General features: G+C 37.6%; 1 protein-coding gene across 1 annotated transcript; it reads right to left on the reverse strand.

Moving 5' to 3' along the window:
- Positions 1 to 11250: 11250 nt before the first annotated feature.
- On the reverse strand, positions 11251 to 23867 carry mettl4 (methyltransferase 4, N6-adenosine). Its single transcript, XM_058394527.1, has 8 exons — positions 23491 to 23867; positions 20038 to 20103; positions 19557 to 19917; positions 15826 to 15895; positions 14805 to 14979; positions 13723 to 13829; positions 12832 to 12914; positions 11251 to 11550 (listed from the first exon to the last, which is right to left on the reverse strand). The coding sequence occupies exons 1-8, from the start codon at positions 23734 to 23736 to the stop codon at positions 11327 to 11329; spliced, it is 1332 nt and encodes a 443-aa protein (XP_058250510.1). The 5' UTR covers positions 23737 to 23867; the 3' UTR covers positions 11251 to 11326.

The raw sequence follows: 23867 nt of genomic DNA on the forward strand, positions 1-23867 counted from the left end.
GCCATATACTGTGATTTGTAAGACCCCAAGCCTTCCCAAAACAAATACTTATCAAGAGGAAAAAAAACAGACAAATCCAAAACATGTTACTAAAGGTTATCCAGAGCTGAAGTAGAGAGAAACAGCTGCCTTGTAGTAGAGAACTATAGCAAAATTAGTAAGTACTATAAGTAAAATTTCATGCTTCAAACTAAATATGCAAACAATGTTTATTAAAAAAGTGTCATATTGTTTGCCCAAGAGTTTGCATTCACAGTTATTTTGGAGTTGAGCAAGTAGGACTGGCCACAAAATCTATCACACACCTGTACAACCCTCATACCACTGAGCCAGTGAGCTCCAGTACCAGGCTGGCAATTACCATGGAAACAGGATGTGTCTGTGATTTCAGAGTAGCACGTTTGGTATAAAGAAAGAGTCCTGGTAGAGTGTTTGCATGCAGGGATATTAACTCTATCATCACTTTGGCATGTTTGTACAGTTAAAATGTTAATGAATGATTAAAACTGCATTAAGATGTTCGCTACAAAATCCAAAATCCAAAATATGTGTCTATTCCTAAACCGTGAGCTTAAACATGGATTGGTTTACTGATTTATGTTCTTCAGTGGAGTTGAGGTTAGAGCTTGGGTCACTTAACGTCTTCCACTTCAATTTTGGAAAACAATCAGGAATAAAAGATTTTGGCCCCTTAGTTCCAGTGAAGTGAAATCTTAAAGCCAAAGCATACAAAGTCATTACAGACAATTGTGTGCTTTCAACTTTACAGCAAAAGTGTGAGAAAGAATCATATGTTGTTGTTTTTTTTAATTGTATTGGTTCTTTTTGAATGTTTGCTTGTTTTGGATTTTACTTCACTAAGTATAACCAAATAGCAACTAAGTAGCTAACAAACAGAGACAGCACATCCAGACTGCTCCAAGTATGCTAACAAGATTATTCTATTAGGCAGAAAAAAAATGACCACTTAAACTACAGGTCTCCATGTTATGTTTGGACATAAAAGTAACCAGCTAAATGCTAAGTTATGCAAATGCATAAAAAAATAAATAAATAAAACAAGTCAATATAAATATTATTTTACTTTTAACAAATAAATTGTCTACTAATTATAGTGAAAGGTATTTGTGATTGTTCAGCTTTTGGTATACAATTGCAGATTGAACATTGTTGAAGTATCCTAATTTTTGTTAAAGTTGTCCTAATATTATTGACATAAATTACTAATATTTTCTGCTCAAAGAAGCATTGGGGGGAGGGGAGTTCAGTACATCCACCCATATGCTTTTATAATTGCATGACTTGTTGAGACAGACATGTAAAATTTTAAAAAGAAACATTTACTTTTACATTTATCTTGCATTATCTCCCATATCCCAAGAACAGTTTTCTCATTTTCAAGGGCACTTTATGGTCAAACATATGTAGACAGATCGTCACACCCATATGTAGACCTTACCTAACCTGTTTGCTGTAGCATTACATTTTCCCTTCCCTAGATCTTGGAGGCTCAAGCCTGTTTCAGCATGACAATGCTTCTGTGTACAAAAGAGAGGTCCATGAAGACATGATTTGTCAAGTTTGGAATGGAAGAACTCGAATGGCCTGCACAAGTCCCTGACCTCAACCCCAATGAACACCTTTGAGATGAATTGGAATGCCAACTGTGTGCCAAGCTTTCTAGCCTGACATCAATGCCTGACCTCACTAATGCTCTTTGGACTCGGTCTTGGACTCTCTCATTGATTTGTCAATTCACATGGATCCAAGGACTACACCAATGAAACCTGTTAAATTCCCCTCTTCAGAAACCTTTCCTATGTGGTTGAAGGGCATCTATTTTTCTCAAGAGGAAATGTAGCAAAGGTCCACCGGAGGCCTTTATATGTATTGTGGATAACCGTGAGAGTCTGCAAAGTCATTTGCAGAAAAACTTTCATTTCTCTTACTTTCCAAATGTCTGTGGTTCTGAAAATACTCTTCTGTTATATCACCCTGTGAATTCCAGACCGCAACGAAAGACTTGTTGACTTCTTAACAACACAACCACTCAACTTTCAGTCATATCTTCTGACACATACTTTTCTGACACATCTTTTAGTCAGTGCTACTCACCTATTTGTCATCCAACCCACATATCAACCTATTGTTTAGCTCCCTCTTGCTTTGTAAATATAATCCCATATCTAGTGAGACATTGTTTCCTGGCCACAATCCTGTATGTAAACATGCATTCAAATGGCTCTTCTAGACTCTACAAGTCCAGTGCAGTAATATGACCTTATAACCTGCCTCTACAAAGTAGATATGACCTGCACAATACAGCTAATATAGCTTTCTATATCTTCAAGGTCCAGACCATTTCCAGTGGAGGATAACATTTCACTATCCCTCACACAGAGCTACATTAGACCCTCGTACAGGTTAATGGAGCTCACTATTGCACTACATTTGACCTCTTTAGTGCAAATTACTTGAAATGTTAGGGACATAGACAAATGGAAGACTGTGTTTATTACAAACTCTGGACACTCATACGTATTTTCCAATTTTTCACAAAATAACTTTAAAAAAGAGACATGTTGCATGACTTTGTAATTGGCTTTATTTCCACCTGCCATTTTTCAACCACATTGAACATCTCAGAGCAGTATTTAAGAGAGAATAGACTTTTCTTGATTACGTTATTATACATTATGACTGGAGGAGTTCACTATGAATGGTAGTAAAGAAGCAATTCTGAAGCAATTTTGAAATGGCTTAATCCCACTAATGTAAAGGATGTACAGTACATTTAAGATATACAGGTTTGTTAACTTGCATTATCAACAGCTTCAGTTAGCCCAGTAGCACCTTTAACCTTGGCTTGGGTGGCTTCCAATTCTTACACAGAAAAAAAACAAGATAAATGGGCATTTTGCACCCTTAAATTAACCTTCATCACTCTCCAGTTCAAGACCCTGCTCATGCAAAACCGATTGACCTTGACTTAGACCCTTCCTTGTTTAAGTAGATCATTCTGAGATAGAAATCGATGCTATATTGTCCAAAAATAGGGAGATATTACAAAAAATGGCATTTCCCCCCCCAAAAAACTACATCTATATATAAATATTATAGAATTCCATTATTGTGATGAGATTACAGGCATAAATAATGTGAAAGGGCTAAAGTAGGAACCTGAAAAATGTCTCACAGTCAACTGTTACAATCAAAAGAAGAGTAGTTCTGTTTCTTTTTGTGGGCAAAGATAACACAGAATTTGATAACGCATTCCTCTAAAGGCTTCACACAATGTCAGTGCATTTCAGATATCAACCACCCAGAGTCCACTGGGACACCTTACCCACAGATGCCTGCTGACCTGACTCTTCAAAGGGTCCACTTTCTCTTCTGGATACTCAAACTCCAAGGATCTTCTGCATCTGCACTCACCTTCCCAGTCTCATCTACTCATTTTCATATAAGATCTCTCACAGGTTTTTTCTCTCACACATGTTGCTCAGTTGAATCGAAATATTTCTAGTGTTTGGGTCCATTTTTATGTTTTTTGTTAATGAATCTCACAATTTCTTAATAATTTGTCTCCATTAATTTTGTTTGACACAAGAATCAACAGTGATTGTGAAAATTTTAATATTTAATTCATAACTGTAACTATATCTATTCAACTTTTGCAACGCTGTACAAATTATTACAAATGATCTGGATTCACACTCATTAAATAACACACTGAAAAATCTCATTTAAAAATCATGTTAATTGTTAATAGGTTTGTTGATTTCAGAGGGTCCACAAAACTCTTGGTCTTGAGTGAACATAACAATGATGGTATTTTAAATAAGCATCTTGCCTTAAGATGTATCATGGGCAAGATTAAAAAAGGACAATGTTGAAATACAAGTTGAATCACTGACAGGAAGATGAGATAACGTGATGAGATGAGCTGAGATATGCATCTTTATTAATCCTCTACAAGGGAAATTAAAGGACACATATGGGGGGGGGAAAGGTCCTGAGAGATATAAATGTAAGCATATGGCAGAGAGGAAACATATAAGATTTTTTTTAAGGACTGAGGATACTGAGGAATACCTTTTGTTTCCAAACTATTGTATTGCATGATGAAGAAAACTTTGGTAGAGTTGGATTAGCTTGACAAGCATGACTGAAAAAATTCTGCGAATGTGTTCCTTAATGTCCTTCAGCCCTATTAAATATTACAGGCAAATCTAGACCAGAACTTATTTATGTGTCCCATGTATAATATGTATGGGTTTTACATAGCATTCCAGCATTACACATCAAAAATTATTTTCAGATGTTTGGTCTAAACTGGCCTATGGCACAGTGTTGTCACATTTCCATCATGATATCATATTTGTTCAGAAGACCAAAGCTCCTTTCTTGATTCAAGTTGTATAACTGCAGAGGTTTTAGCATATTGTGATAACCTTTCTAATGAAAGTGGGTGTGCAAAAGTATTTTGTGTATATGTGTAGAAATTTGTCATTGGAATTTTCTTTCCTTTTTTTTTAATTAAAATGTTGCAGGCAATTGACAGCAGTCCACAGCGGGGAATAAGGGGGTTTGGGAGCTTTAGGAAATGACTGTGAATAAGTGACACCTCTGTGAAGGTCAACCCACACAGCCCTACATGATGGCATTGTGGAGGAAAACAACATTGTGGACAGTCAGATGAAGGCAGAGAGAGTAAAAGTGAGAGGATGCAGGACAGACCATAATACAAAAACATCTCTCTTTCTGCTCATGGGTGAGAAAATCACTATGTCTAAAAATATATTGTTTTATGAATGAAAGGGTTGTTGGGTTACTGTATTGGTTTCCCAATTATATAATCTACATTCCTATACCTATAATAATAATTTTTTCAATTTTATACCTGTAACCTGACCTATAGCTGTATAAGAGCAGCTATAAATGATAACATAGCAAGTCTGTTTAATATGAAGCATGCTCCATTTATGCTCATTGAAATGTCTTATTTCAGTCGAGAAGCATAGCTCCATGCAACTTGTGCACCCCTAGAGGCATGATGACGCATTATGAGATATCTCCCAACAATTAGGATGTTCTTAAAGTTATCCTGCATGCTCATGCTTATATTTATAACTAAAACTAAAAGTAAGATTTAAAACAACATTACACTTTTTTTATTATTATTTTTGGCTAGCAATCTGTTGGCTTTATGTTTATCTAAAATGAATAAATGCTTAGCAAAAAAAAATATCCATCAACACCAGCAGGCAATAATGTATTATTTGATTTTAATATGCAATATTTAATATTTACACAGTTTATGCAAATTAATTTCATACTGATTCAAATTGTTGTGCATACTGACTTGGTTATTTAATGTATGGAACTCAGATAATTGTGTGGGGTTTTTTTAAATAAAAACAATTAAGTTTGTGTGTGTGTGTGTGTGTGTGTGTGTGCTGTAGAAATCAAGAAAAGCTGCGAACAGAAGCATTAAACTGTGAATGAGTCAGCCCATCAGATTTTGCCTCCTGTCGGTCAGAACATTTATGGGCCTATTACAAATGATATCACGTTGTCTTGTCCACCTGTCCACCGACAGACCTTCTGACAGAAACTAAGATCTGACAGAAACACACTCACACACTGAATTCTCATCTCCACATCCCTTCAGACACTAATGATGTGAGATGAATTTGATATTGTGTTTATTTAAATAAACAGCTTGCACTTTTTGTCAGAGAGACAGAGAGACAGATTGTTGACAGATTGATCTTCATTCTTGACCTGTTCTTCCATCCGTCAGTTTTATTTTCTGTGTTTTTGTATTTGCATAATATACATCACAAATGACCAATTTACATTTCCTAATAAATTTGACCCTAGGATCCGTCACTGGGTCCAGATTTCTACTGCTCACTTGTGAAAGTGCATGCTTTTAACATAAGTTTAACTATTCTTACTGTATAGGCTTTAGAAATGACTGAATAATATGTTTATTTAAAATAATAATGTTATAGCAAGAGGGTACTTAAACGTTAAGTGAAATAAGTGAGACAATTGTGTGGGAATGAGGCCCGTGTATACAATTTCCCCTTTGAAATGTAAATAAGAAACGATTCAGCATCTGTTTCCTCTGTTTTTAATTCCACTGGTCTCATTTTGTCTAAGATAAAGCAAAGAGAAAGTGTTTGGTTAAATCCATACACATCTTCAATTTACACATTTTATTTGTGAAGCCTGTTTCATTCAATATCCATTACACACCCATGCTAGAGAATGCTAGAGTGCAGAGAATTCCCAGAAGAGGTTTATATCAGTGAGCCTTCACTATACATTACAGAAGCCCTTACACTGAATGAACATACATACAAAGGTATAGTGGCACAACTGGGACTATCCTGATTAGAGTGTTTTGCTTCCCCCTACTTGTACTCCTTTCCCATGATCAACTGGGAAATCAGAGACAAGCCACCTTATATCAATTCATGTTCCTCTGTCCACTCTCCTAGATTCTGAGATGAAACCTATGACTTTCTGTCAGTTTGGCCATAATTTATTTAACGCTTTACAGTCTGCCAACTGGACTTGTCCAATTTACTTTTACAAATAACCTTTTCCCCTGCATTTCATCTGGTTTTACACATAGCCAATTGCTCAGTTGTGACAACAGTATGTATCATTTTGAGGTCTGTCAGTATATATATAATATTTTATTAACAAGCACTATGGTACTCAATGACAATGTACAGATACATTTATAGAATATAATATTATGATGCTAACCTAAGCCTAGACAGATTAGGATCCCAATAATTTATTATTACTTGAGATTACTGTACACAGCAGGTGACAGGACCTCATAAACAATCATTTGTGTGTTTGTGTGATGGGTAGAAAAAGGGATCTTTAACAAAAAGGAAAAAGACAGGACATCTTGCTTGCATGGAGCTCTAAGCCAGAAACAAAGTATAGGACAATGACTGGGTCAATATGGTTTGTGTGGGTGTAGTCCACTGGGGAATGTCATGGTACAAGTGGGGATATTTTGTATAGGCGTTTCCTTAGAAACACACAAAAGCTAAGTAGGTGTCTGTTTTGTCCAATGCATTTAGCTTTGAAACCACAGAAGAGCTAGTGCTTTCGCCATCACCACGCCAACCGGGACACATGCCTACACACGCTCAATCAGATCAATAACCCTGCAAACCAGTGCATGAATGTTTGTATTTCAGTGCACTGAGACTATTTCATCTTATTTCATCTCATTAGAAGCAGTTAGATAGTAAAAAGAAATAAGATAAATTAATTAAACTCTATTACTGAAATTCAACAAACACATTGACCTGGCTAGATATGTTTTTTTTGCTAGATATCTATCACTTATCCTTCACAACATTGCCTTAAAAATCATTAAGATGCATCTTAAAACTCATTCATATACTCTTTGGATTATCCTCTTGAGACAAAAGTAATCAATGCCTGAAGACCTCAGGAGCAGAACACAGAAAGCAACACAGTGCAGTGCAGTCAGGTTTAAGTGTTTATAAATGTTAATTACAGCTAGAAAGCTACCAAACAAAAAATATGACATGATTTGGTGTTTATCAACAATAAAGTGAGTCTGTTTTAGAAGCAGCCATGCAAGCCAACTGTTTTATGTTAGGATCTTGAGCAGATCGTTTCTTTCTCAACACCTCTCCCTCACTTTGTTGGAGGTTAATCTTGTTTCAAGAACTTTTGTGGCTCATCTCTGTATTTCTTTGTGTTTTCCTGTCTGGCCTTCTGATTCTTAATGTTGATGAGATGGTTTGTGTGTTGTGTTTTGGCCTCTATATTTCTGTTTTCGAACTCTTTCTCAGCTTAAAATTGCCTTGCCTTTCTCTTGTGAACAGCTTTCTGGTCTTAATGTTGTTTTTTCCTTTTTAACAATAAATGTAAACTTCACAGGAAAAACCCAAGGAGCTATCAGAGCTATTATTATTATTGCTTAACATTAATACAGAATAGAATAGAATAGAATAGAATAGAATAGAATAGAATAGAATAGAATAGAATAGAATAGAATAGATAAGCATTAATATATTTCAAGAATGATATTCTTGAAAAATTGGTGGATTCAAACAAAAGTCTGTCTCTGTCGAGCAATACGTCCCATTCCCAAGATTCCATCTTCATCTTTCCAGACCTGCCTGATCCAGCCAGATGCTCTACCCTTGGTTGGAGTCTCGTCACTTAGTGGTGTTCACTGCTGCTGGGGATAGATCCGTGTGGACCTAGGAGACTGCTGTGAATAGAACCACTTGGAGACTATCACGCTGTCTCTGAACTGCCATTGCATCAGTCAGCTTTCGGCAGGAAGGAATTAGTGCTAAGTCAATAACGAACTCAGAAACTACATTGACCTATTAGTTCCTCAAGAGCTCTTGGTTGCACAATCCTTCGTGACTATAAACTGTTAAAGAAAGGACATTTACATTATTTACTGTCCAGTGTCACACAAATAAGGATGAGGTTCCCTTCTAAGCCTGGTTCCTCTCAAGGTTTCTTCCTCATATCATCTAATGGACTTTTTCCTTGACACCATCACCTCAGGCTTGCTCATTAGGGATAAATGTTAGGAATAAATAGTAACTTAACTTTAAACTTTATATATTTTTTTCTATGTTTCTATACTCCTGTAAAGCTGCTTTGAGTCAATGTCAATTGTTACAAGCACTATACAAATAAATTTAATTTAATTTAATTTAATTTAATTGAAATGTATAGAAAAATAATAATTATAGAATTGGTCTTGCTGCTCCAATTCTTTCAGAAGGTGACTGTATGTGAATATACATTCACTGAATATTTCATTAGGAACACTATAAAAAAATACTAGGAAGGTTCTTCCTTTGCTCTCAGAACATCATCAGTTCTTCACGGCATGGATTCCACAAGATTTTGGAAACATTCCTTTGAGATTTTGTTCCATATTGACAGGATTGCCTCACACAATTCTGCTGATTTTTCAGGGACACTTTCATGTTGTAAATCTCTCATTTTATCAAAGGTGTTCTATTCATACCTGGTGTTTGGGATGGCCACAAAAGAACACTGAACTCATTGTCATGTCCATGAAACCAGTTTGAGGTAACTTTTGCTTTGTGTCTATTAGAAAATGGGTAAAATGTGGCCATGAAGGGAGACACATGGTCAGCAACAATACTCAAATAGGTTGTGGCAATCATTTGATGATTGATTGTAATAAATACGCCTAGAATGTACCAAGAAAACATTCCCCACACCATTGTACCACCACCACCTCCAGCCTGGACTGTTGGCACAAGGCAGGTTGGGACCATAGATTCATGCTGTTGGTGCGGGTGGTAACCTACCATCCGTGCATCAAGATTCATCAGACCAGACTGCTTTTTCCAGACATCAGCTTTCAAGATTTGGTGAGTCTGTGCCTACTTCAGCCTTGGCTTTCTGTCCTTGGCTGATAGAAGTGGAACCTGACATGGTCTGCTGTTGTAGCCCATCTGCCTCAAGGTTCAATGTGTTGTCCATTCTGATATGTTTTTCACAATTGTACAGAGTGGTTTTCTGAGTTACTGTAGCCTTCCTGTCAGCTCAAACCAGTCTGGTCATTCTCTGTTGACCTCTCTCATCAACAAGGCGTTTCTGTCTGCAGATCTGCTGCTCACTGGATGCTTTTGCTTTATTGCACCATTTTGAGTAAACTCTGGAGATCAGAAATAATAACTAGTATGTCTGGCACCTGTTGATCATTTCCACTAGAGCTTGCGTATGCTTGAATGGCATTCCTCAGAGACCAGTACACATGCTGTTTGTCAGTATCACCTCAGAGAAGTGGGTGGTGATAACCTGCTTTTGAACCTGAACAGTTGCAATATTTGCTTGGGTCCCTTTTAAAAACAGATAATAATCAGGCAAGACCAGCTAACTGTTGCAGGCTGCCTTGTTCAACAGGGTTTGAATATCTGAAATTTAGAAAACTGGAATATCATCTTCAATATCATGTTGTGGACACCAGCAAATAAATTGCATTAGTTAATATTTATAAAGGGGTCAGATATATGTACATGTTACTACACAAGACCAAACAGAAAGATTGCTGGTCTCACTGCTCATTAGTAGTGCACTGGGTGGCCAGCAGATAGAGCCAAACACCATAAAGATGGATTAACTTCTCCTTCATTTTAAACAATGGCATAAAATATAGTTTTGCACACTAAATTAATTTGTCATGCTACTCTTTGATTGATGTACAACCCATTTAAATAAGCATGTAGCAGATGGGTTTAGCAGGAGCCTGGAGTGGGAGGGGGTGTTATTGAGGACAGGCAAAAAATGAAGATGGTTGATGAGGCACACCTTAATTTCAGGTCTGTTGACATTATTTTCCCTCTCTCTCTAAGCAGGAAGCTGAGCATGTGTAGGTGCAAATAAGTACAGGAAACATGTGACAGTTCATCATGATTCTTGTCATGGTCTTAAACTTTGCATTCACATGTAATTAATAACAGAGGATTGTAGTCTACATGAAAAATTTAAGAAAACCAGTTAGTGGTAGTATTCAGTGGTAGTCTAGAATAGTAAATGAGTCTGCAATTTGTGCAACAAGCATTCATTTTGTGGAAGAAAATTAGAAGAAGAATAAAAACTAGGGAAATGTGTCCACTTTTATTGCTGAAGTATGCTAGTGCTGTGTGTCAGGATAGTGAAAAGACTAGAATAATATTTTTCCCTTCTGGCTTGTCTAAAAGAATAGCATACAATAATCTGTCTACGATATTTCAAATTATGAAGTGAGTTTCTCTTAGTAGTCCTATAGCTTGGGAACCCCTGATGTAAACACTAAATATAGAACAGGTTGACTGGTTTCAATTCTTGTTTCTAGATCAATAAAGGGAAGCAAATTCAGTCACGCAAATAGACACCAGTGTACGAGTCCTAATGGGGCCTAAATCTATCATGCTGTTTGTTCTGGTGGAGGGCAAAGATGCATGACACCCCTGTAACTGCTCACAAAATTTCAACTCAAGGGTCAGTTACAAATACAACAGCCATGTGGCTGGGCCACCTCCAACCTGTTAAAGTCATCTACGCTTACAAGATAAAGCCCCTGTATGAAGTAATTACACATCCATCACTGAGCCCCTGTATCAGGAAGCCAGGGCATACAGCGTGTACAGACCAGCAGTAATGTTCTCAAGATAGAAGAAGCATCAACAGGCGAGATATTATAAAAAAAAAAGTTGTTTAATATCAATGATGTTTCGTGCTGATTAAAAAAAAAATTCTAAAATTATTCATAGGTTCATAAACAGGCAGATTTGTCCATTACTCTAGTGTCTATCTGTTGATCTGCATCTATAGTCTCAGAACATGCGACATGTGCAGACTCCACGCTCTCTGTGGTAAAATAGCTGTGGTGCTGAAATTTGATGACCTCATTTCCCCAGCTTGTCCAATCAGGCTGGAGACTTCGAGCAAACATTTCCAGACACTTAGCATCAGGCCTAATGTATGGCTTCAGCACAGCTGAAAAAGAAACAACGAGGAAAAAACAGAGAATAAAATATAATAGGGTCTGCTGAGAGTATAATATTGAATTTTTCCTCATCAGTGTGGTAAAGTAAGTACGGTATAGTTGTGTTCATTAGGTCAACATCTTAATTAGATATCTGTCAGTAAAGTAAAGTAAAGTAAGTGACTGTGTTGAACCATTTCAAATAATTATACTACAAAATGAAGTTGCTCTCTCAGTTACAAAAGACTGAAATAGCTTACATATTGCCTCAGTTCAGTTCCTACACTTTAATACAAGGGCTGCAGAATTCGTTTTAAAACATAATACTTGCTAATTATTTCCCTTAATTATCTAACTGTATTATTTATTATGAATAGAATTACAATTATATGCTGATTTTGTATCTGTATACAATGTAAATAAGTCATGCTGAATAATGTTTTATGTTAACATATTCTTAATTAACATTATTTAATGCATGTTACCAAACCATCAACTTCCACATTAATAAACTGCATGTAAATCAGTTAGCAAATGTATTCATTCATGTTTATTTAAGTGCTAATGAAATACATCAGGATTGACTATATTTACTGAACGGTGGTGTACAGATTTTAATATTAGACCATGCTATTAACATTAATAGCAGGGAAGTATCATTTGCCTTATTGAGTTAATTTAAAAAGTAAAAAGAGTGTTGTTTAATGTGTTAATATTAATTATAGTGTGTCTGTTCATGAAATAATGTATTAATATTGTTTAATGGAATGCAAGAAATTTCTCTAAAACATTTCTCTCTTTTCTACTGGAACGATAATGCAGACAAAATCATTCACAAAGAATTTCAGGTGTAGGTTAGGCTTACCTACATTTAACCAACCAGAACTGTGAAAGACTGAACTGAATATACAATCTGTTCAAGCATCTTTTCTCTCTAAAAAGGGAAATGTGAGCGTTCATCTCATTTCGGACAAGACTGACAGTGAAGCGTAGTTCTGTCAATCAAACTCTTCTGCGTGAGATTTTGAGCTGAGTCTGGAATTTAAATAGACTTTAAAGTGAGAAGTAAAATTCATGACAGGTTGCTGTGGAGGTTATTAAGCCAACAGTGTCTGGTCAACATGAAAAGTTTTTTTTGTACCTCATAGTGACAGTTAAAGTGAGAAGAGAATCCCAGTGTTACTTCTCTATTCACTACACTGGTCTCATATGCTATTTGACTGGCATTTGGGATTATGTGTACATTTTATAGATAGACAGCTGTAAGTCAACATGACAGAGGTTCAGTATACCTGATAGAGCTGGCTTCTGAGAGTGCAGCGCTGAAGGAACGCTAATAATGAGCCGTTGATCTGGGATCTCACACACTTCAGATCTGAAACAAATGGGATCGAATGTGAACAAGTTAGTATAACTTAAAACACAAGCTTTTTGGGGGCAGATATTTGTGAATATAAATCACCAAGGGTAATTTGCTTTAGTATAGAAATCATAATATGTACAAACTTTTAGTGAGTAATGTGACCATGCAACATATTAAATAACCTACAAAGAAATTAGCAGTTTGTCTAAAATTAGTAAAATGTTTTTTTTTTTTAAGAAGTAATAAAGGAAATATACTATCTTGTGTCTAGTTATATATATATGTCAAGCTGCTGTAAGAGAGAACAAGGATATTTCTGATATTGTAAGGTATAACCCAGCCACTCAGGCTGCACAAGCTGGTGCACCATCACTGCCAGGCCCAATCCCAGATTAACTGGGGAAGGTTGTCTAAAGATGGGTGTCCCAGAGTAAAATCTGTGCCAAATGACCTCCAGCAGTACTGTTGGCCAGCAGGGTATTGGTGAAAACTATTCTACTTTTAGGTGAAGGAGAAAAAGGAGAGGTTGAGTCAGGCATGTCCAGAGACAGCAGGAGAGGAGGAAGGGTAGGAGTGTAGAGGTTTTAAGAGTCAGAACACTAAATTTTGGAACTATTATTGGTTAAAGGAAAGAGCTGGCTGATATTATAGAGCAGAGAAAGGTAAATATACAGAGTCTGTATGAGACCAAGTGGAAGGAGAACAAGGCCAGGAGCATCAGAGGTTCTTCAAACTGTTCAAACTGGTGTAGGGGCAGACGCTAATTAACAACAGCATTATAATGTTTGTGTCACTAATTGCTTTTAGTTTAAGCTACTACCTTGTTGTGTTGTCACTGTTAGTGCAGAACCTTCCAAGTAATAACACTTCGTAAGGTTTCTTGTGTGGTGAATCCAGGGGGAAAACTAGCTCCCCTTTCCGGGTCACCTACACACATTAAAACAAAAATAACGGTTAGGACATTACTTTAGAGTAAGACACATGGCTGGCAAAACAACTACAACTATAAATCTCAGGTCCCATTGACAACTGCAAACACAAATATTAAGGTCATATTCTACACTTTTGGTACTCATTTTATATACTGTATACAGATATACACTTACTGTCCGGTGTAATGATAAATGGGCTGGTTTGAATATTTCGGCAACTGCTGCCCTACAAGGATTTTTACACACAATTGTTTCTAGAGTTCTGTAAATGTGCACATGCTCCTAATTCAGTGTATGGTAAGTGGACATATAGACTATATCAGTGGCAGACTGTCAGGGCCAGAAAGGCCTTCTCTGCTGGCCTAAACAGCAGTGATCTGAATCACTGACTTGCATTTTAATATATTTAATATATTTTTCCATGAATGTGTATTAAATTATTCCCAGTAGTCTATTCTCTACATTTCATAGCTTTTCTCTTGGTTGCGCTGCTTCCAGTAGTGTATATTTATGATAAGAGTATTTATCCAATCATATTTCAGCTAGTGGCTGACATCATGTGTTGCCAGGGTGAAAGAAATCTGCCTTAAGGTCTTCAGAATCAGTAGTGCAGGCACCCGTAGCTTAAAATAAGTGGCAATGAAATTGTTACATTAACCAATCAGATTTCGAGTTGCTGTCACTGGGGCCATCTAGCAGGCACATGATTATGTCAGCAATTTCCTGTCATTTGATTGGATAATTTGAGTAGTCAGAGGCAGCGAACCGCACAAACTAAAATATATATATATATATTTTAACTCACAATGGCTGACAGAGGAGAAGAAATCGATTTGGTGAAGGCCAGTGAAGGCCTAGGTGTGAAATAAACCACCACTGGACTATATATATTAGAAAGAGATCAATAAATGTATGGAAACGTTGTAGTTCACGTCAAGAGTATGTTTTGTGTGCATTATGGTTTGAGTACCTTCACCCAAAGCCACTCTGCAAGCAGCTTCACTCCCCAGTGGGGATACAGTTCCTCCCTGACGAACCGGAGATGACGGGGACGGTTTGTTACCCAGGTAACCACCACACATCCTGCTGCACTCAACGCCGGCACAGGCAGAAGTTTCAGTTGAGAGGATGGCAGAAAACTGTACCTGTATATCAAAGTAATCAGGATAGGGGAGGGTTATTGTTATTTAGGCAATGTGTTATGGCTTTTTAAATTTACATTACATGGTCATGATGACAAAATTTCAATGTGAGATCACTGAAAGAATCCTATAGCAGCACAGAGGAAATTTTAGAGCAAATAATTTGAAAATGCTTTGCCTTCTTGGGGGGAAAATTAGGCAAAGAGTAAGTGCAGAGAGTGTGTCTATAATGTGCAAAAGTGCAGATACTGTAATACATATATTTCAAAAATTAAGAGAGGGAAAGCGAGATTATGGAATGGTTAATGACCATATATCAGAAATGCATGTGCACCAAAGTGGCATTGTTTCTCACTAAAATTTTTGGGCTTGTTTAAGGTCTACTGTAGTTTTCAAGATAAACTGGAAATTTTGTATAAACTGGTAAATGTCTGGTTATTGGTTACAGTAACAAATCTGCTATATTCAATATCAAACACAGCTAAATAAACTTATGTTGAAGATTCGTGGAGACTGAACATTGCTGTCTCTCAAGTGCCTACTCTAAAAATTCACTAGATGACATCCAATAGCATCAGGTCTAGCCATGGGTCTTGGCAAGTGCCTCTGAACTTAAATTTGCTTGAGGCTGTTACTCATGTCATCCTGACATTATCCAAAGTCACAAGCAGCCGCTGTTCAGTGAGGATTAGAAATAAATACTACAAAATGTATTGCCGGTTCGAGTACTGAATCGTTAAAAACAATGTAATTTTTACTTGACAATTCACAAATCAGACTGAATTTCTTTAAGGAACGTGTGTTGTTTCTCATATAGCATATTGTAGCATGATAACATGTTAAACCTACCTATTACTTCTTTTCACAGATTTATTTTCCCATGGTGGATCAAGAACTATTAGGTCATATTTGTCTCCACCTAGGACAGAAAATAGTGAACATTTTAACAACAATCTGACTAATCTTGATCTGTACTTCTTTTCAAAAATCCCATACAATCTTAGTAGAATCAGGTGAATGTTATAACAACAAGTTATGTAGTTGACAACATGAACTATATGACTGCTGTATACTTATGCTTTGGCAATTAGCTGAGTTCTACACCCACAGAACACCTAAAGACCTACCCAGTTATCTAAACAGCCAATCATGTGGCAACAGTCTAATTAAAAAAATAATTTAATTTAAAGATCACATTAACCATCAGAACGTTTGGGGGGGGGTCGATGTGATTTAAACATGGCATGACTGCTGTCATGACAGTGTCAAATGGGCTGGGTCGAATATTTCTGTAACTGCTGCTCTCCTGGGATGTGGTAGCTTAGTGGCTAAGGTGTTGGACTACTGATTGGAAGGTTGCGAGTCCGAATTCAAGGTCCACTAAGCTGCCACTGCTGGGCCCCTGAGCAAGACCCTTAACCCGCAGTTGCTCAATTGTATAAAAAATGGGATAAAGTGCAAGTTGCTCTACATAAGGACATCTGCCAAATGCCGTAAATGTGAAATGTCCTGAAAGTTTCATACACAACAGTTTACTCAGAATGGTGCAATAAACAAAATATATCCAGCGAGGAGCAGTTCTGTGGATGAAAATGCCTAGTTGATGAGAGCGGTCAACAGAGATTGGCCAGGCTGATCAAAGCTGCCTACAGTACCTCAGAAAACTGGTCTGGACAATTGTGGTGAGTAAAAAAGCATCTCAGGTTGCATAATATGTCGAACTTTTAGGTGGAATGGCTATAACAGCAGATCAAGTTCTACTTTTGTCAGCCAAGAACAGAAAGCTGGGGCTGAATTGTGTACAGGCTCACTAAATTGGGAAAAAAATATATCCTGGTTTGATGAATCTCAATTTCTCCTGAAGCTCACAGATAGTAAGGTCTGAACTTACAGAACAGCATGGCTCTATGGACCAAACAGTCCAGGCTGGTGGAGGTGGTGTAATGGTGTGGAGAATGTTTTCTTGGTGCTGACCATGGCATCAATTTTTCATCTTCTAATAGCTAATTCCAGCATAATAATGCAACATACCACAAAGCAAAAGTCATCAATTGGTTTTTATGAAGTTCAGTGTTCTTCTGTGTCCTACCCAGTCATCAGATCTGAATTCAGTAGAGCCCCTTTAGGGTGTGATACAATGGGGTAGTTGCAGCATTAAAGTTCATCTGAAAAATTTCAGTGTGATGCAATCTTGTCAACATGGAGAAGAATCTCAAAGGAATGTACTTAAAATGTTGTGGAGCTCATGCCATAATGAATTGAGGCTGTTTTGAGAGCAAAGTGAGGCCCTACCCAGTGTGGGAGTAATTTTTGAATGGTTTAGAGCATTTAAAGTGTTTTTGAATGTTTTGGAGTGTTTAGAGTATATTTGAATGCATTCTTGTTTGTGTTTAGTCAGAGGTCAGCAAGGCTGGGTTGTCAGGCACCACCTTAATTTATTGGTCACCTCTATTTACAGTTTTAACAATGAAGGGTTTAACACTACGAGGTTTGGGTGCGAGATTGTACTGCCTGTGCAGAATCAGTAGCAGTGGGAGTAATGTCCGTCTGGCAGACTTTGTTGACAGTAGATGAGACTTGCAGGGCGTTGTAGGAAGCCATGGGTGGGAGGAGATATAGTTAGGGATAATTGGGAGAAAACTGCGACTAACACTACAGCAGGTGTAGAAGTGAAAGAAAGCATTGTTTGCAATGAATTAAAACGAAGCAATCTAAGACAGAGTCCCACTGCCAGGAGCAAATAAGCCAATTATTTTTTTTATGACTAACCTCGGAAGTCTGATTATAATGGTATTCGGAAAAATTAAAAGTAATAGATAATGGTGTCCAAACAGAACCTGATATTTCAAAAAGAAAATAGGAGTGACTTTCTCAACAAAGAGGGCATGGTTTGAATATTATGAACAGATAAGAGAAAAGAATAAAAGACTGTGTTTTGTGATGCTTATTTCGGAGGATGTTGGGATGTTCATTCGTGAGCAGCTCAATTCTAACCAGCGCTGATTGCAAATAAAACCTTGTATCTGCATTCATCCAGTCTGCATGATCCGTCTTCTTTAGTTAGAGTCTTGCTCAACCTGAGCTGTCGGGTCAATGTGGAGCTTGGAGTCAGATTATAGCGAAGTATTAATTGAGTTTTGTTAAGTAGTGCATTATAGTATTGGACAAAAATATTTTCCACATCAGTATTGAATCTGAATATATGAAATATGAAATCCCAATGAAATTATTCCTACACACCAGAGTCAGGTAAATAACAGCTTTTACTTAGAGTGTGCCACTAATCCTCAAAACACAGCCAGAATTGCCTATTGTCATAGGAGACTTCTAAAAGTTTACTTTTCCATTGTGTAAAACAATTCAGATTCCAACCTACAACATTTTCACTGTATATGATAGCATATGCTCAGTGAGACATGAATTGAGTTTGGAGTATAGCGTGACAGGTTCACTAAATAACAAGTAATGAATGTGGACAGGGCAGAAAAACTGGTGTGGCAGCTGCTTGTGTTAGATGATTTATAACACTTATCTAGGATACAGACTTTTAGGGGCATTGGTGGCTCAGTGGTAGGTTTCTCACCTAATATGTGGAAGGCCCAGCCAGTCTGGCTCGATTCCCAGCCAGTGCCCAAACCCCAGCCACTGGATGCAGTGCCGGTCCCAAGCTAGGATAAAACCCATGCCACGTTGCTGTACGTCTGCTGTGCGACCTCCGACACACAGGGAGCAGCCGAAAGATCAACAACAATCTAGGATACAGACTTTTAGGCTACAAGACTGTTTACTACCTTGGATAGTGAGTCAAACTGGAACAAATATTTGAAGGTTGGAAAGTTAGCAGACTGGATCATTTTACATAAATTGCACTACTCATATGACATGTATTCTCAAAATTGTTCTATATATTTTCCTACAATCTCTCCTTATGTTGTCTCAGCACTTTGGACACTATAGAAACAGGTTACTGTAGAACCATAATTGCAGTGTTTTCATTTAATACGCTTTCTGACATAAGAATACACAGATCCGGTATATTAGACACCTGCCTAATATTATGTTGGTCCCCCTTTCGCTGTCAAAACAGCCCTGACCCGTCATGCACTGTGTATTCTGACACCTTTCTATCAGAATCAGCATTAACTTCTTCAACAATTTGAGCATCAATGAGCCTTGGCCACCCATGACCCTTGGACCACTTTTGATAGATACTGACCACTGCAGACTGGGAACACCGCACAAGAGCTGCAGTTTTGGAGATGCTCTGATCCAGTCGTCTAGCCATCACAATTTGGTCCTTGTCAAACTCGCTCAAATCCTTACGCTTGCCCATTTTTCCTGCTTCTAACACATCAACTTTGAGGACAAAATGTTCACTTGCTGCCTAATATATCCCACCCACTAACAGGAGCCATGATGAGGAGATAATCAGTGTTATTCACTTCACCTCTCAGTGGTTATAATGTTATGCCTAATCGGTGTAAATCTTACTTGCTGCAAAATTGAGATTTAAACAGATATGTAAGAGCTAAGGCTACTCAAATCTACAGTTTAGCAAAAAAAAAAAAAAAAAAACTTACCGCAGATAAGCGGTTGTAAACATGTGATGTCAGACAAGAGGAAACGGCTGCGAGGGGGCAGGAAATACGTCTCTCCCATTAGCGTTACCTCACGAGCGAAGTCATCTGGATTTTCTGTGAGGCATGAGAACAGATCAAGGTGTGCATCCAAGTCTGCATGTCCATTAACAGCCTGCACATGTGGGGCATCAGAATTCTCCATTTTCAGCAGCTGCTTGGCCATGTCACATAGTGCAGCCAGCTGGCACTCATGAACAGGCATTTGTTTAACTGGCACTGTAAGTAAATCTTCTGTCAGATAACCACGGTGATGCCCGGTTTCCAGTAGAGACCGTGTGCCCTCCAGAACCAACACCCTGACCTGTTATACAGAGACGTAGCAAAAGAGGGCAGCAATTTCCAAAATGTCAGGATTACTGAAGCATGAAATATTTCCCAGGTAATAGCATTTTGGTTGAGGTGTGTTATTAATTAAAGTCACCTTTTTATGATATACTTCAGCATCTAACTCCCCCAGATTCGGCTCACTTCGTTTACGCTTCCTTTTCTGCAAAAGAAATTTATTTATTACATCACAAAACGACATAAAACTAGTATTAAATACATTTTTTTTACCTTATATAGCTCTTCAAATAAATACTTAGTTCAAATAAATCAAAGTTATTCAATGACAACAACGATTGATTTCCAGAACATTCTGGGAACGTTTGGTTTACCAAAATTTTCTGAGAATAAATCCTTTTCATACCTGTTTGGTTTTCAGGAATGTTTTCTTTATTAAAACATTTTATCTCAACCTCAAGGGAATCTCTCACTAACCTGGGATGGTTTTGAGAATGTTCCCTATAATGTTAGGAGGACATTCTCTATAAAAACCAGGCTGTTAAGGTTCCAGTTACATTGTATCCAATAAAACAATAGAGGAACACTCATTAATACAACTAAAACAGCAACAACAACAACAAGCTCACTATTAGTAGGATCTACTGCAGAATCACAAGAGGCACATGCTGATTCTATTTACAAGAAAATTCAAGATTTTTATTCTTTTTTTTTTCTTTATTAAATTTAAAGTAGGCATGACTACCTCCGAATCAAAGAAAAAAAATTACAATTAAATGGGGAAAAACATTGCATAATTATGGATTATATATTATATTATATAACCAAAAGTATCTTGGTGACAGGAGCTCCACTGCAGAAGAAAGTACAGATATAGGGTATACAGATGTATAACATACATGATAGTGCAGACATATGCTATATTGCCAAAAGTTTTGGGACATCCCTCCAAATCATTGAATTCAGGTGTTGTTTTACATGCACATGAATGTTATATGGTGTTAGCCCGCAATTTGCAGCTATAACAGCTTCAACTCTTCTGGGAAGGCTTTCCACAAGGTTTAGGAGTGTGTTTATGGGAATTTTTGACCATTCCTCTAGAAGTGCATTTGAGAGCTCAGGCACTGATGTTGAACAAGAAAGTCTGGCTCACAGTCTCCACTCTAATTCATCCCAAAGGTGTTCTATCGGGTTGAGGTGAGGACTCTGTGCAGCCTAACTCACTCATTCATGTCTTTATGGACCTTGCTTTGTGCACTGGTGTACAGTCATGTTGGAACAGGAAGGGGAGTTCCCTTTCACTGGAACTAAGGGGCCAAGTCCAACCCCTGAAAAACAACACCTGAATTCAATGATTTGGGGGTTCATTGTATTGAAACCTTTGGCAATATAGTGTAATTCTGCCCATACAGTGCATGTACTATGTATAAATATGTAAAAAAAAAAAAAAAAAAAAAAAAATTATATATATATATATATATATATATATATATATATATATATATATATATATATATATATATTTATATATATATATATATATATATATATATATATATATATATATATATATATATATTTATATATATATATATATATATATATATATATATAGATATATATATATACACACACTATATTGCCAAAAGTATTCGCTCACCCATCCAAATAATCAGAATCAGGTGTTCCAATCACTTCCATGGCCACAGGTGTATAAAATCAAGCACCTAGGCATGCAGACTGTTTTTACAAACATTTGTGAAAGAATGGGTCGCTCTCAGGAGCTCAGTGAATTCCAGCGTGGAACTGTGATAGGATGCCACCTGTGCAACAAATCCAGTTGTGAAATTTCCTCGCTCCTAAATATTCCACAGTCAACTGTCAGCTGTATTATAAGAACGTGGAAGTGTTTGGGAACGACAGCAACTCAGCCACGAAGTGGTAGGCCACGTAAACTGACGGAGCGGGGTCAGCAGATGCTGAGGCGCATAGTGCAAAGAGGTCGCCAACTTTCTGCAGAGTCAATTGCTACAGACCTCCAAACTTCATGTGGCCTTCAGATTAGCTCAAGAACAGTGCGCAGAGAGCTTCATGGAATGGGTTTCCATGGCCGAGCAGCTGCATCCAAGCCATACATCACCAAGTGCAATGCAAAGCGTCAGATGCAGTGGTGTAAAGCACGCCGCCACTGGACTCTAGAGCAGTGGAGACACGTTCTCTGGAGTGACGAATCGCACTTCTCCATCTGGCAATCTGATGGACGAGTCTGGGTTTGGCGGTTGCCAGGAGAACGGTACTTGTCTGACTGCATTGTGCCAAGTGTAAAGTTTGGTGGAGGGGGGATTATGGTGTGGGGTTGTTTTTCAGGAGCTGGGCTTGGCCCCTTAGTTCCAGTGAAAGGAAATCTGAATGCTTCAGCATACCAAGACATTTTGGACAATTCCATGCTCCCAACTTTGTGGGAACAGTTTAGAGCTGGCCCCTTCCTCTTCCAACATGACTGTGCACCAGTGCACAAAGCAAGGTCCATAAAGACATGGATGACAGAGTCTGGTGTGGAGGAACTTGACTGGCCTGCACAGAGTCCTGACCTCAACCCGATAGAACACCTTTGGGATGAATTAGAGCGGAGACTGAGAGCCAGGCCTTCTCGTCCAACATCAGTGTGTGACCTCACAAATGCGCTTCTGGAAGAATGGTCAAAAATTCCCATAAACACACTCCTAAACCTTGTGGACAGCCTTCCCAGAAGAGTTGAAGCTGTTATAGCTGCAAAGGGTGGACCAACGTCATATTGAACCCTATGGATTAGGAATGGGATGTCACTTAAGTTCATATGCTAGTCAAGGCAGGTGAGCGAATACTTTTGGCAATATATATATATATATATATATATACAGCTCTGGAAAACAATAAGAGACCGCTGCAAAATAATCAGTTTCTTATTTTTTTTTCTTACAGGTGCATGTATTGGTGAGATGAACAGTTTTGTTTCATTTTTTGTGAACTGCTGACAATATTTCTCCTAAATTCAGAATATAACTATTGTTATTTAGAGTGTATATTTAAAGGAAATGACAACACATCAAAATAACCCAAGATCATGCAGTATCTGCAGAGCTTTAATAACTCAAATAAAACAAAATGCAAATCATTTGTAAACAAATTGTGTTAATGCTTTGGCTAAATAACATTAAGAAATCAGTATTTGGTGGAATAACCCTGATCTGCATGCGTTTCGGCTCCATGCTCTCCATCAGTTTTTCACATTGCTGTTGGGGAACTTTATACCACTCTTTTTACAAAAAAGCATCAGCTCAGCTTTACTTGATGGTTTGTGACCATCCATCTTCCTCTTGATGACATTCCAGAGGTTTTCAATAGGGTTCAAATATGGAGATTGGGCAGTGATCTGTTGTTTTTTTTTCCAGAGCTGTATATATTTTTACAGAAGTGTTGATGTAATACTACATCTATCTCTATCTGTAGTTTCTATGTAACTGTCCCGCTGTCAGCTGTCATGACCTATAAAAGAAATAAACGTTGTTTTAAAGTTCAAACACTAACGTAAAGGAAACGTTTCCACTCTTACCTTCCGGATCTTCGGATCTAATCTGCTATCCCCAGCCGCATGGCTCTCTGTGTTAGTCTGAGCACCGATCATACGATCCCTGTCGCATTTATTCACTATATAAGGGTTCAGTATATTAAAGTACTGATTCTTGAAACAACACCGGAAGTGTCCTTTGATTAGACTGTAGCACCGCTGAAATCCTTCGTTTATGAAACAACATGCATCCAACAGCCAACCTCGTTCATTTGAAAGCAGGACAGACATTTGGAAGATATTAAAAAAAACTCAATAAAAACATTTACGTTAAAATTACTTTAGAACTGTTTGCCGGTGTCAAGGTTTAACATCATGCAACACACGAGCACTGGAAGAGCTGAACATAAACACTACGTCAC

This window comes from Hemibagrus wyckioides, linkage group LG07 (genome assembly GCF_019097595.1).
Source record: "Hemibagrus wyckioides isolate EC202008001 linkage group LG07, SWU_Hwy_1.0, whole genome shotgun sequence".
NCBI classification, from domain to species: domain Eukaryota; kingdom Metazoa; phylum Chordata; class Actinopteri; order Siluriformes; family Bagridae; genus Hemibagrus; species Hemibagrus wyckioides.